General features: G+C 53.7%; 1 protein-coding gene, 1 long non-coding RNA gene and 1 other non-coding gene across 4 annotated transcripts in view; 2 read left to right on the forward strand and 1 right to left on the reverse strand.

The window, feature by feature from the left end:
* The first annotated feature begins 24 nt into the window (after positions 1-24).
* Positions 25-4136, forward strand: LOC132693632 (uncharacterized). 2 transcript variants are annotated; one of them, XR_013556620.2, is made up of 2 exons: positions 25-1061; positions 2623-4136. It is a non-coding gene; the product is annotated as an uncharacterized LOC132693632 (long non-coding RNA). The 2 variants fall into 2 exon arrangements; XR_009616903.3 differs by having other exon boundaries at positions 2647-4136.
* On the forward strand, positions 335-484 carry LOC132660542 (U12 minor spliceosomal RNA). The gene has a single exon (XR_009601855.1). It is a non-coding gene; the product is annotated as a U12 minor spliceosomal RNA (small nuclear RNA).
* The window catches only part of CYB5R3 (cytochrome b5 reductase 3), a 27615-nt gene continuing 18927 nt past the window's right edge, over positions 4046-12733 (reverse strand). The window contains exons 8-9 of the mRNA XM_060656176.3: positions 12128-12227; positions 4046-5215 (exon numbers count right to left, since the gene is read on the reverse strand). Coding sequence (XP_060512159.3) covers positions 5043-5215; positions 12128-12227 — 273 coding nt within the window. The 3' untranslated portion in view covers positions 4046-5042. The remainder of the gene's footprint in view (positions 5216-12127; positions 12228-12733) is intronic.

The following is a 12733-nucleotide window of genomic DNA, read 5'->3' on the forward strand; positions in this document are numbered from 1 at the left end:
GCCCCTTCGGCCGCTCAGGAGCAACTAGCTGCTTCCGGCGTTCGGCCGACGAACTCTCGCGACAACTCCACCAGGGCAAAAACCGGAAGGGGCGGTGCTCCCCGTGAGGCTTTGCGACGCCAGCTGCTTATCTGCATACGGCGGTCGGGGGGCCTACGGTTCCCTGTTCTCCTCAGACGAAGAAATAAAATGGAAAGCGACATAAAAACTTAACTAGCGAGTGAGACACACTGCGAAGGAATCGGGCTCTTAGTTCAATGCTCGACTCTGATAGTCACCGTAGGGCAAATGAGAATGGAATTTATTACCCTGGGAGTAACAGGCGCTCTTCTTTATGCCTTAAACTTATGAGTAAGGAAAATAACGATTCGGGGTGACGCCCGAATCCTCACTGCTAATGTGAGACGAATTTTTGAGCGGGTAAAGGTTGCCCCTAAGGTGACCCGCCTACTTTGCGGGATGCCTGGGAGTCGCGATCTGCCCGTCCCCCTTCTAATCACTGGAAAAAAAACAGACAAGTGTCTCTTGGTTAAAAGTCAGTTTTTAGAGTAGGTGGTTTCTTGCGAAGTAAGAGCTTTGGCTGCAGAAGGGTCTTTTTGTGCTTGTCAGCCCCGCCCTTGGCTTTTATTATTCCCAGTTTTTTGTTTTTTTGTTTTTGTCTTGCTAAGTTGGCCCGGTTTTTCGATTATAGTGATTCATGGACTGCCTTCCGCTTGGCGACCGTAGCCAGTTTCTTGCCCCTGGAATCCTAGAATAAGTCGTGGGTTAGAGCGAAAGATGCCTGCGGCTTCCGGCTGCGCACAGTAGGCGCTCGCGTTGCAGCTCACGGGGTGACAGCTGGAGGACCCCTTGGGTCCCCTCGAGCCGCGCTTCGTGGCGGTATGGCTTTTTCACCAGCAAGTCGCTTCTCCTCGTTATGCTGCGGTTTGCTTGGTCTATAAAATGGGGCAAATAGCAGGTCGGTGCGAGGGTTGCATGATAGACTGAAAATCTTGGACTCGTGGAATTGCCTTTGCTATAGAAGAGGCCGCCCCAGGACCCAGCGCTGAGCCCGGCACGAGGTAAGTGTCCAATATGTTTGTTGCGTGATCGGTAGAAAAAGAAAATCATAATAATGCACGCAACGTCTTTAGAACAGCCAAGAGCACGTCCCGTGCTGAGTTACTAATTTCTCAGTCCGGTGATGCCAGCGGAGTTACTGTACTGTCGACCGAACACGCCACCATTCAGACTGGCATCCGAAGCTCTGCGGGCAAGGGCTGATAAAGCTGGAGGGCTGGGCACCAGACCGAGGAAGGGAATCCAAGTCCCATCCGCGCAGCCGCGGTGGGGTGCTGGCTGGCCTTCCCTTTCTTAGCTCTAGAGCGGGACCTCTAGCCTCTCCCTTCCTTCCTCCTTCCAGGAATGGCGGGGAGGGGGACCAGGTAGAGGAAGGGAGGGTCCCAGGCTCGCCTGCTGGGCGGGTGCAGAGGAACGAGGGAGGGGCCAGGGGACCGCGGGAGTTAAGGCCCCGACACGCCTTCAGGGCGATGTAAAACAGTGACCGAGGGGTTATTTTTTAAGCCAGTCCAGTAAGGTAAAGAATTGAGATCAGCTGTCAGCGGGTGGCCCTCCCCGGGAGGCATTTCGGAGCTCCGTAGGGTGGTGTCGGCTGGTCGGCGGGACACGGATCCGGGAATCCTGTCACGTGGCGGCTGGGGGCTAGGGTGGGGCAGTCCTGAGGCGTGGGCCCTCCCCACGCCTGCGGCATTCCAGGAGGGGTGAGGTCTGTTACGGTTCTCCCAGCCCGGGCTTCGCTCCATTTCGCTTAAGAAGAGCACGCAGGACTTTTTGCCCAGTGTGAACAGGCACGGGGTTGCCGGGAATGCAGCCGCGCCATAGCCAGAGGAATTGGGTCCTGCTTTGTTTGGAAACCCACCAAGAACGCTGCCCCGCCTGCGAAATCCGGGTCCTGGAGTCAGGTTGCATTTAGGGGCTGTGACAGTCCAGGGACTCCGCGCCTGGGCACACCCCTGCCCACCCTCCTTCTGGGGGACATGGGCCAGCATTCACACACTGAAATGTGTGTGCACAAAATGCATCATTTTGTAAGTTCCTTTTCTTTCTTGCTCTTTTACAATATAGCTGGAGATTTGTGTTGATTTTTTAAAATTCTGTGTGTAGGCCGGTGATATTACCTGCGAATTCACTTCAGGAGGCTAAAAGGGTCTGTTATAAATGTCACTTTAATTTTTTAATGTTTCCTTGTTTTTGAGAGAGACACAGAGACAGAGTATGAGTGGGGGAAGGGCAGAGAGAGGGAGGCACAGAATCTGAAGCAGGCTCCAGGCTCCGAGCTGTCAGCACAGAGCCCAACGCGGGGCTCGAACCCATGAACTGTGAGATCATGACCTGAGCTGAAGTCGGACGCTTAACCGACTGAGCCCTCCAGGCGCCCCTGTAAATGTTACTCTGAAAGGGTGGGAGTCAAGAGAGGGTAGAGACTCATGATCACTCACCCATTTTATGGGTGGGGAAACTGAGACCGGGTGAGAGGGTAGAGACCAGGTCCAACCCATGCCCTTCTCAGCTCCTGGGAACAGCCCTTTGTGAGCTCAGGCAGGTGTACATTCTGACCCTCAGGACTGTTTTCTCATCCTCCAAAAGGGACCAGGATTGAGGAGACCTAACGCGAGTCCAGTGCTCTGCAGAATCCCCAGCACATGGTAGGGGTGTGGAAGGGATTCCCAGGCCAAGCCCTTTGCTGCCCCAAGGAGCCCAGCCCTGCTCCAGGATGCAGGCCAGGGCCAGAACAGAGGTAAGAGAAGAGAGGAAAAAGGGGCTCCCGGGCCTGTGGCTTGGCTTCAGGCATTTCTTCCAGTGCACTTCCCCACCCCCACCCCCCACTCCCCTCTCCCCTCCAGCCACACTGACCTTCACAAAGTTCCTGAAGCCATCCGGCAGACCTCTGCCCCAGGGCCTTTGCACTTGCTGGTCACACCCTCTAGAGCACAGCTGGTTTGCCTCCTTTCCAGCTTCATTTCCGCTGTCCCCTCAGCCACCTGCTTTCTTCCATCTGTTTCTTGACGTTAATCCCACAAGCTTGCTCCAAACCCAACGCCTCTGCACTCCCCGTTCCTGCCACCTTGAACACCTATCCCTGCAGAGCCAGCTTCGTTGTCTCTTCAGAGAAACCAGCCCTCATTCCCACGTTGCCTTGTGGCCTACTTTGTCTTGGCATTTACCGTTTCACTCATGACACCATCTGGTACTTGGCTTAGGACTTTCTCACCAGTGCCCCAGTAGTCGGGGAGGGTGTGTTGGGGCAGCCGCGGCCGAGTCCCCAGCACTTGAACGGGACACAAAGGCACGAGGGGGCTAGTGGACCCCCTCGGAGCCCTCCACGGGGGGAGCAATACCTGCCTTACTCAGGACTCCCCTCCAACCTGAGGCCATTCGTCGCCGAGCCTCAAATGAACCCTGCCTCTCAGGGCCGACCAGCGGGGAAAGCAAAAAGGAAAACAGTGCAGACACACGGAGCTGTACAGGACAGGGCTGGAGAGGGCTTCTCGCATGGCTGAGATGACATGACTAAGGCTGGGCAAAAGCGGGGGCATTGAAAGGCTGGACCCCAGTGTCCCCACGCCCTGGCCCAGCTTTCTGTCTCCAGGAATCTATCCTCAAAAAACAAAACAAGTCATCTGACAGGAGGGTGAAGAGAGCCGCTGTCATTTTCAAAATCCACAGGTGGGAAACAATCCGGCTGTCCAACCCCAGGGGATCTGTTGCATAATGAATCATGATCCATGTGGGCTTATGGAGACCGTGTGACACGGGCAACAGCGGCGGCCTCGGGTGGGCCACGTGGCTTCACCAGGGCGGTCGGCGTTTGCCTCTGGATGTCCGGTGTCTTTTCTCCCGTGTATATTTTTCCGTACTGTCCAGACTTCACACAACAAACACAAACACACGTTTGAAATAAGTGCCGAGCCCCTTCTTGTCTCCCCCCCCCCCCACCGTCCCCGCAATGACACAAGTCACAGAGCCTCCAGGAGCCCCAGAAGGGTTAGTATTAGCAAAGTTTTATTTCAACGTCTTTTCTGCTCATAAATGATTCTGGAAAAGCCGATACGCAAGAGGCTCACCCACCCTCGTCTAAAGGCAACACTGAGGTCACTGAGAACGCTGCTCAAACTCCCTTATGCTGGGGCGCAGGCAGCAGGACGGGCGGGTTTGGGGCAGAGGAATAAATAAACATCGTCTCAGCTCTGCCATCAGGGCTGGGGGCCCAGGGCCCAGAGGCAGCCCATGAGACTGCTGGGCCGACAGCTTGGAACTCCCAAAGCTGCCCGAACGTTAAGGTGTGTCGCAGAAAATGCCGAGGCTTCCGGAGGGCCCGCGTGTCCCCGGGGAGGAGCCCTGGGCCGGTGGGCCAGTCTCCTCCTCCTGCTCCAGCCCCGGGAGAGCCCAGCTCCCTGCCGGCGGGGCCTGCCTGGGCGCTGGAGCGGGGGCAGACTCTCATCCCCACAGTCCCTGCCGAGAGCACTTTTTGGCATTACCTGTTATGTAGTGTCAGGTGGCTGTGACCCAGAGCAGGTAGTGAGGGGTGGCAGGTGAGGGTCCCGAGCCGGTGGCTTGGGGGGGGGGGGGGGGGGTCCCTGGCACCTGCAGCTCTGGGCTGCCCGTACCACCTGTGTTTGCTTCCAGACTGCGGTCTGCCCTGGGAGGGGTGGGTGGATCGCAGTGCTGGAAGCCTTGGCCTAGTAGTGTGTGGGTGGGTGGGGTGGAGGCAGGGCGGGGCCAGGGCTGAGCATCATGGGTAAGAACTGAAGAGGGCCAGATGGTGGCTGGAGGTGGCCTGCCTGTAACAGAACCCTGCTCCCAAAGGGGTCCCTCGGGGGAACCAGCCCAGCGGGGTCACCACCGCAGCTCAGGCAGGGCGGGCTGCACCCAGGGCCGCAGCGGGAGATGTGGCAGGTTAAAGAGCAACGGCGGGGAGGGCGGGTGTGGACGGGGCACGGTGAGTGTGCGGGGCAGGCGTGCGAGCAGCCAGGGCCTGGCCGTCAGAAGGCGAAGCAGCGCTCCTTGGGGTGGCCCACGCGGTCCAGGTTAGGCAGGCAGGCATACTGGATCATGGGCGGGGGGCCGCACATCAGTATCAGCGGCTCCTCCTCCGGGGGCGGAAGGTGGTCCCGGATCATTTCTTCATTTACGAAGCCCTGGCTGTAGTCCCAGGCTGCAGGCGGGAGACAAGGTGAGTCCCAGTGTGGCCGTGTGACTGACCAACGACCGCCCACCTACCCCAAACCACCTCCCCCTGACCATTAAACTGCTGTGCTGTGAATTCCTCCCTTCTTTCAACAAACATCGAAGAATGAAGAGGTTGATCCGAAGCAAACGTGTGCCGTGATCCCCTGCCCCAGCCTGGCTGACCCAGAACAAAGCAGCCAGTAAATAATTAACAAAATGGCAGTGAGTATCTATCGATAATTACTCTAAGCGTAAATGGACTAAATTCTCCAATCAGAAGTGACTGAGTGGGGGCGCCTGGGTGGCTCAGTCGGTTAAGCGTCTGACTTCGGCTCAGGTCATGATCTCACGATTCGTGAGTTCGAGCCGCTCATCGGGTTCTGTGCTGACAGCTCAGAGCTTGGAGCCTGCTTTCGGATTCTGTGTCTCCCTCTCTCTCTGACCCTCCCCCACTTGTGCTGTCTCTGTCTCAAAAATAAATAAATAAATGTAAAAATAAAAAAATTAGAGAAAAAAAAAGTGACTGGATAAAAAACAAGACCCATCTGTACCAACATAAAAACAGACACATAGTTCAGTGAAACAGAATAGAAGGCCCAGAAATAAACCCATGATTATGTGGTCAATTAATCTTCAACAAAGGAGGCAAGAATATACAATGGGAGTGGTGTCAAATAAAGCCTCGACAGGGCACTGGGCTGCTGTTGGTCTGAGGGGGGAAAATATATATACAATGGGAAAAAGACAGTCTCTTCTACAAACGGTGTTGGGAAAACGGGACAGCCACATGCAAAAGAATAAAACTGGACCACTTTCTTATGCCGTGTGCAAAAATAAACTCAAAATGGATTAAGATCCTAAATGTGAGACCTGAAACCATAACATTCCTAGAAGAGGGCACAGGCAGGAATTTCTCTTAACATCAGCCATAGCAACATTTTTCTAGGTATGTCTCCTAAGGCGAGGGAAACAAAAGCAAAAATAAACTATTAGGACGACATCAAAATAAAAAGCTTCTGCACAGCAAAGGGAACAGCCCACAAAACTAAAAGACAACCCGCTGAATGGGAGAAGACGCTTGCAAAGGACTTATCTGATAAAGGGTTAGTGTCTGAAGTATATAAAGACCTGACACAGCTCAACATCCAGAAAACAATCTAACTAAAAACTGGGCAGAAAACGTGAATATGCATTTTGCCAAAGAGGGCATCCAGATGGCCAACAGACATATGGAAAGATGCTCATCATCACTCACCATCAGGAAAATGCAAATCAAAACCGCAATGAGATATCACCTCACACCTGTCAGAATGGCTAAGATCCAAACACAAGAAACGACAGGTGTTGGCGAGGATGTGGAGAAAAGGGAACCCTGCGTACCGCTGGTGGGAATGCAAAGTGGTGCACCTGCTGTGAAGACAGTATGGAGGTTCCTCAAAAAATTAGAAACAGAATGACCCTATGATCCAGAAATCGCACTACTGGGTATTTACGCAAAGAATACAAAAACACTAACTCAAAGGGATACATGCACCCCAGTGTTGATAGCGGCGTTCTCTACAACAGCCAAGATATCTTGGGAAGCAGCCCAAGCGTCCATTGATAGGATAAACGGATAAAGAAGATGTGGTACGTATATACGAGGGAGTATTATTCAGCCATGAGATGCCACGAAATCTTGCCATTTACAACAACATGGATGGAGCTAGAGAGTATTACGCCAAGTGAAATCAGGCAGTCAGAGAAAGACAATCCCATACGATTTCAATCATAGTGGAGTTTAGGGAAAAAACCAACAAAGAAAAACAGAGAGACCAAAAACAGACTCTCTTAACTGTGGGAAACACAGTGATGGTGGCCAGAGGGGAGGGTGAGGGCCTGGGTGACACGGTGAAGGGATGGAGAGCACACGTTTCGTGATGAGCGCTGAGTAACGTATAGAACTTCCGAATCACTACCCTGTACGCCTGAAACTAATAGAACACTGCGTTAACGACACTGAAATTGCACGAAAACAGACGAACGGGACCTATCTATGTGCTGCCTACAAGAACGCACTTTAGACACTTGGGAGGACACACAGACCGAGAGTGAAGGGACGGAAACAGATGTTCTGTGCAAGTGGAAACGAAAAGAAAGCTGAAGTAAATAAGGGACAAAGATGGGAGAGACATAATGGTAAAGAGGTCAACCCCACAATGATGTAACATCGGTAAACACTTATGTGTCCAACGTAGAAGTACCTGATCACATAAAGCAAATACTAACAGATCTAAAGGGAGAAAGAGAGAGCAATACAGTAAGAGCGAGGGATTTTAATACCCTGCTTATAACAATGGCTAGGTCACCCAGACAGAAAATCAGTAAGGAAACATTGGCCTTAGGCGACACACTAGGCCAGATGGACCTAACAGACGTTTACAGAACATTCCATCCAAAAGCACACCTCACATCTGTCAGGATGCCACCATCAAAAAGACGACAAACAAGTGTTGGAGAGGATGTGGAGAAAAACCCTTGTGTACCGTGAGTACGAGCGAGTGCAGCTACTGTGGAAAACAGTATGGAGCGTCCTCAAAAAATTAGAAATAGAACTACCCTATGACCCAGCAATTCCACTTCTGGGTGTTTATCCGAAGAAAATGAAAACACTGGGATGCCTGAGTGGCTCAGTTGGTTGAGCGGCTGGCTTTGGCTCAGGTCACGATCTCAGGGTTCGTGGGTTCGAGCCCTGCACTGGGCTCTGCACCGACAGTGCCGAACCTGCTTCGGGTCCATTCTCTCTCTCCTCCTGCCCCTTCCCCCACCTCTCAAAAATAAAATAAAATATTAAAAAAAAGAAAATGAAAACACTAACTCGAAAAGATATCTGCACCCTGTGCTCACTGCAGCATTGTTTACAGTGGCCAAGATATGGAAGCAAACTAAATGTCCACTGATGGATGAATGGATAAAGAAATTATGGGGCGCCTGGGTGGCTCGGTCGGTTAAGCGGCCGACTTCGGCTCAGGTCACGATCTCGCGGTCCGTGGGTTCGAGCCCCGCGTCGGGCTCTGTGCTGACGGCTCAGAGCCTGGGGCCTGTTTCAGATTCTGTGTCTCCCTCTCTCTGACCCTCCCCCGTTCATGCTCTGTCTCTCTCTGTCTCAAAAATAAACGTTAAAAAAAAAAAAATTTAAAAAAAAAAAGAAATTATGCTACAAATGCTTTCACAGAGCAAGAATTCCTTTCCCTTGAAAGGTCCTTCTAGCTGGACTAAGAATCAAGTTGACATGAGAGGGCTTAATAGGCAAAAATCAAATTTAATAGCCTATATACAGGGAATCCACACAGACATGGAAATTCCAAAGGCAGTCAGGCAAAATGAGATCTATATGTCATTCTGAACCCGGAGAAGGGGGCAGGCGTCAGACTTCAGAGGGAGGGAATGTACTTCACGGCAGGGTAAGAAGGGATGTTTATTAGATATTTGCCCTGCCATACAGATGAGTCACTCAGATAAAATTTACCTCTGACAATAGCCCTCATTCTGAGAAAGACCCCCTATTTATTTATTATTTTTAAGTTTATTTTTATTTATTTTGAGACAGAGAGAGCAAGCAGGGGAGGGACAGAGAGAAAAGAGAGAGAAAATCCCAAGCAGCCTCCGTGCTGTCAGTGCAGAGCCCGATGTGGGGCTCAAACTCACAAACCAAGAAATCATAACCTGAGCTGATATCAAGAGTCAGACGCTTAACCGACTGAGCCACCAGGTGCCCCGGAAAGACCCTCAATTTAGATTCTTCTGTGTGGTCGAGGAAGGGACAAAAGTTTCTCTTGAGCCCAACAGGGTCTCAAGTGCCTTCAGCTCAAAATAACCCACATGCCAAGGTGGCACGTTCTGGAGGGGAGGGGTGTGGGTGAGACCTGAACCCCTTCAATACAATGGAATATTATTCGGCCATAAAAAGAATGACATCTTGCCATTTGTGACAACATGGATGGACCTCGAGGGTGTTATGCTAAATGAGTCCGACAGAAAGACAAACACCGTATGAGTCACTTACATGTGGAATCTTTAAAAAAAAAAAAAGAAAGAAAAAACCCAAAAACAAAAAACCGCAAGCTCACAGAACAGATTGCTGGTTGCCAGAGGCAGGGGAGGGGGCTGGCAGAGGTGGGTGGAGGAGGTAGAGGTTTCTTTTGACTTTATTTTTGGTCTAAGTTTATTTTACTTTTTAATGTTTATTTTTGAGAGAGACAGAGTGCTAGCGAGCAGGGGAGGGGCAGCGAGAGAAGGAGACACAGAATTCGAAGCAGGATCCAGGCTCTGAGCTCTCAGCACAGAGCCCCACGCGGGGCTCGAACCCACAAGTGGTGAGATCATGACCTGATCCCAAGTCTGACGCTCAACCGACTGAGCTACCCAGGCGCTCCGGTATAAGTTTATTTTTAAAAATATGCACGGGACTAAGCTGTATTTGCTAGTATGTAAAACGTGCGGCTACAGAAGACATCGCAAACTGACAAGGATTTTGTTTAAATGGTGCGTTTTTCTTTACACGTGTACTGCACAGGTCAGCTGCATTTGCACGTGAGCTGGCCCCAGGCCCCGTTCCTTCACTCAGTTCCACAACGGCCCTTGCCCACCTGTTACACCATCTTTCTCGTGACACCCAGAATTTCAGCTTCTACCTAACGTTGTGGCAACACCTCGACTCCTCCTGAACTGTGGGTCAGGGTAACAATAAACGTAAGCGTGAAGTGCCAGGAGACGACCCAGCCCGGCTCCTCCTTTGGCGGGTAACGGGTGCCCCTTAAACAGCCCCCAGGAGGCCGCGCTCTGGTGTGTGCCACCAGCAGGGGTCAGCGCCGGCCCCTCCTCCGCAGGCAGCGGGGACAAGGAGGCCCCCCCCCCCCCCCCCCCCCCCCCGCCACTGCTACTAGAAACTGTAACCAGAAGGGAGTAAACCTCTCCCATTCCTCTCATTCCCGCCCTCCCCCACGCCCCCGACTTCCAGGGAGACACAAATACAAGCTAAATGTTCCTTTCTTTACTGTAAAAAAAAAGAGCAACTCCAGGAACCAGTGCTCCTGCCACCCCTCCCTGCCGGACTCTACAGTTTGCCCGTGAACAGCACGGGTCCACTTACATGTACATTTTTTCCGGTTAGTGCAGTACAGTAAATATATTTTCCTTATGGTTTTCTTAATACCACTTTCTCTAGCTTACTTTATCGTAAGAATACGGTGTGTAAAAATACACACAATGTGTGTTAATCGGCTGTTATCGACAAGGCTTTTGGTCAACAGGCTATTTTAGTAGTTAAGTTTTTGTGGAGTCAAAAGTTATATGCTGGGGCACCTGGGTGGCTCAGTCGGTTAAGCGTCCGACTTTGGCTCAGGTCATGATCTCACAGTTCATGGGTTCGAGCCCCGCGTCGGGCTCTGTGCTGACAGCTCAACCTGGAGCCTGCTTCGGATTCTGTGCCTCCCTCTCTCTCTCTGCCCCTCCTCCGCTCGCTCGCACTGTGTCTCTCTTTCTCTCAAAAATAAATAAACAACAAAAAAAAAGATATGCAGATTTTTCGATGGCACGGTCAGCGCCCCTAATCCTGCTGTTGCCCAAGGGTTAGGTCCCCTGCTCTATAATGTGCTAATAAACCTATTTCGTGTGCATCTTCCTCCACGAGAGCGTCAACTCACGGGGCCAAGCTGGCTTCCTGAACAGAGCGAGGGCTCCACCAGGAGCCTGGATGGGCCGGTCCAGGCCGGCCGGCCAGCGAGGGGCCTCAGGGCACCGCCGTCCGGTCCACAATTCACCTACATCCCAGCCTAGGTCTCAGCCAGGAGGCCCAGGACCCGATCTGTCAACCCTGAAGGGTGGCTCCTCCCACTCATGAGATGGGCACCTGCCCCTAGAGCGTGTCTGCCTGGTTCCAGGGGAGGTGGACGCCGGTGGGGGGGGGGGGGGGGGGGGCGGATGCGAATGACATCACACGCCGGTGCCCTAAGGATGCTTCAAAAATGTCCATTTCCCACCACTTAGAAGTTTCCCATGAAAATGCAGGGCCCTGCTTCTCTTGAAAAGCGGAAAGGCCCGGCTCGTGGGGCTGCAGCCTGACGCGAAGGAAGGACACGGAAGGACGGCTGGCTGAGGGGCCTCTGGAGGGAGTGGGGGTCTCCGAGGCTGCACCACCTCCCTGCAGGCTCCCAACCCTGCAGCCAGACGCCATCAGGACCACCGGCCAAGAAGCCCGACCTGCTGCTTTTCTCACAGCAAAGAAGAGACTCAGGTATTTCCCGTACCCACGTCTCCACCCAAAGCGGGAGAATGAAGCGGAATTTAACTCCCAGGGGGCAGCCTCGGTTCGGGTTTTGGAGGTGGCCCTCATCCACTGCCTCCTACATGACCTTGGCAAACAGCCTACCCGGACAGGTCGAATGAGGGTAAGGGTGAGTCAGCCCGGCCCGGCCTCCAGCCGCTGCCCAGGGAGAAAATGGGCGTAACGTGCCTTACAGGGTACAAAGTGCAAAGCGGGGGCACTTGCCCCCAACCCCAGCAGTGACCCTGAAGACCTGCCCCAGAGTGAGCCCCCCACCAAGGGGAGAAAGGCCAACTTTCTTTGTCTGGTGGGAGGCGGGGCAGCCAGGGAGGGCCTTGGGCTCTGGGGGAGGAGGATGTGGGTTCAAGCCCCGGCTCTGGTGCTTTCCAGCTGTGTGCTGTGGGACACTTACTTCCCCTCTCTGATCCCTCCTTCCCCATTTTTGTGAGAGGGCATCATACTACCTCCCTCGCACACGGCCACCCTGAGCACCACTGGAGACGAAGGGTGCAGAAGGCTCAACCCCGGGAAGGATCCAGTGCCTCCCACACCCCCCCCCCCGCCCCCGGCCCCCTCAGCGCTTCCTCCCCTCACCTTCGGGGGCTTTGTCCACCGTGTACCAGAGCTTGAAGCGAGCAGAATGTTCGTTCCTCAGTTCCTCCAGCTCGGGCCGCAGCAGGATGTCCTTCTCAGTCTGCGGGGGACAGGGCCCAGCGGTCAGCAGGGACGGCTCGTCATCCCACCCGCTGGGGGCCACGCACTTGGCGGCGCTTGCTGGGGAGGGGCCCGGCGGAGCCGAGCCAGACTCCCAGAAACTCCCAGAAACCCCCGCCCCGCTCTGCCCACCTCGCCGGAAGAGCGGATCAAAGCTGCAGACAAGACGTTCATTACAAACGGCGTCTGCGGAAGGCGCCCAGCGCTGTGGGAGACGTGCCCCCTGTAAGCGGGAGCGGGGACAGCGAGCAAACGAGGCCGGGCACACGCAACCGCAGAGCAGGGACGGACCGTCCTGACGGTCCCGCCACCCTCATCCCTCGGCCAAGCCTCTCTGTGCTCTGGCGTCTCGGGCTGTATATCCGTAAACTGGGTCACGGAGACACTGCTCCCCAGGTCACACCCGCTCCTTCCACAGCCTCGCCCATGCTGACCCCCTGCTTGACCTACAGCTCCCCACTCTCTGCTCACACCGGCCTCATCCGG

This window comes from Panthera onca, chromosome B4, assembly GCF_046562875.1.
Source record: "Panthera onca isolate mPanOnc1 chromosome B4, mPanOnc1 haplotype 2, whole genome shotgun sequence".
NCBI classification, from domain to species: Eukaryota; Metazoa; Chordata; class Mammalia; order Carnivora; family Felidae; genus Panthera; species Panthera onca.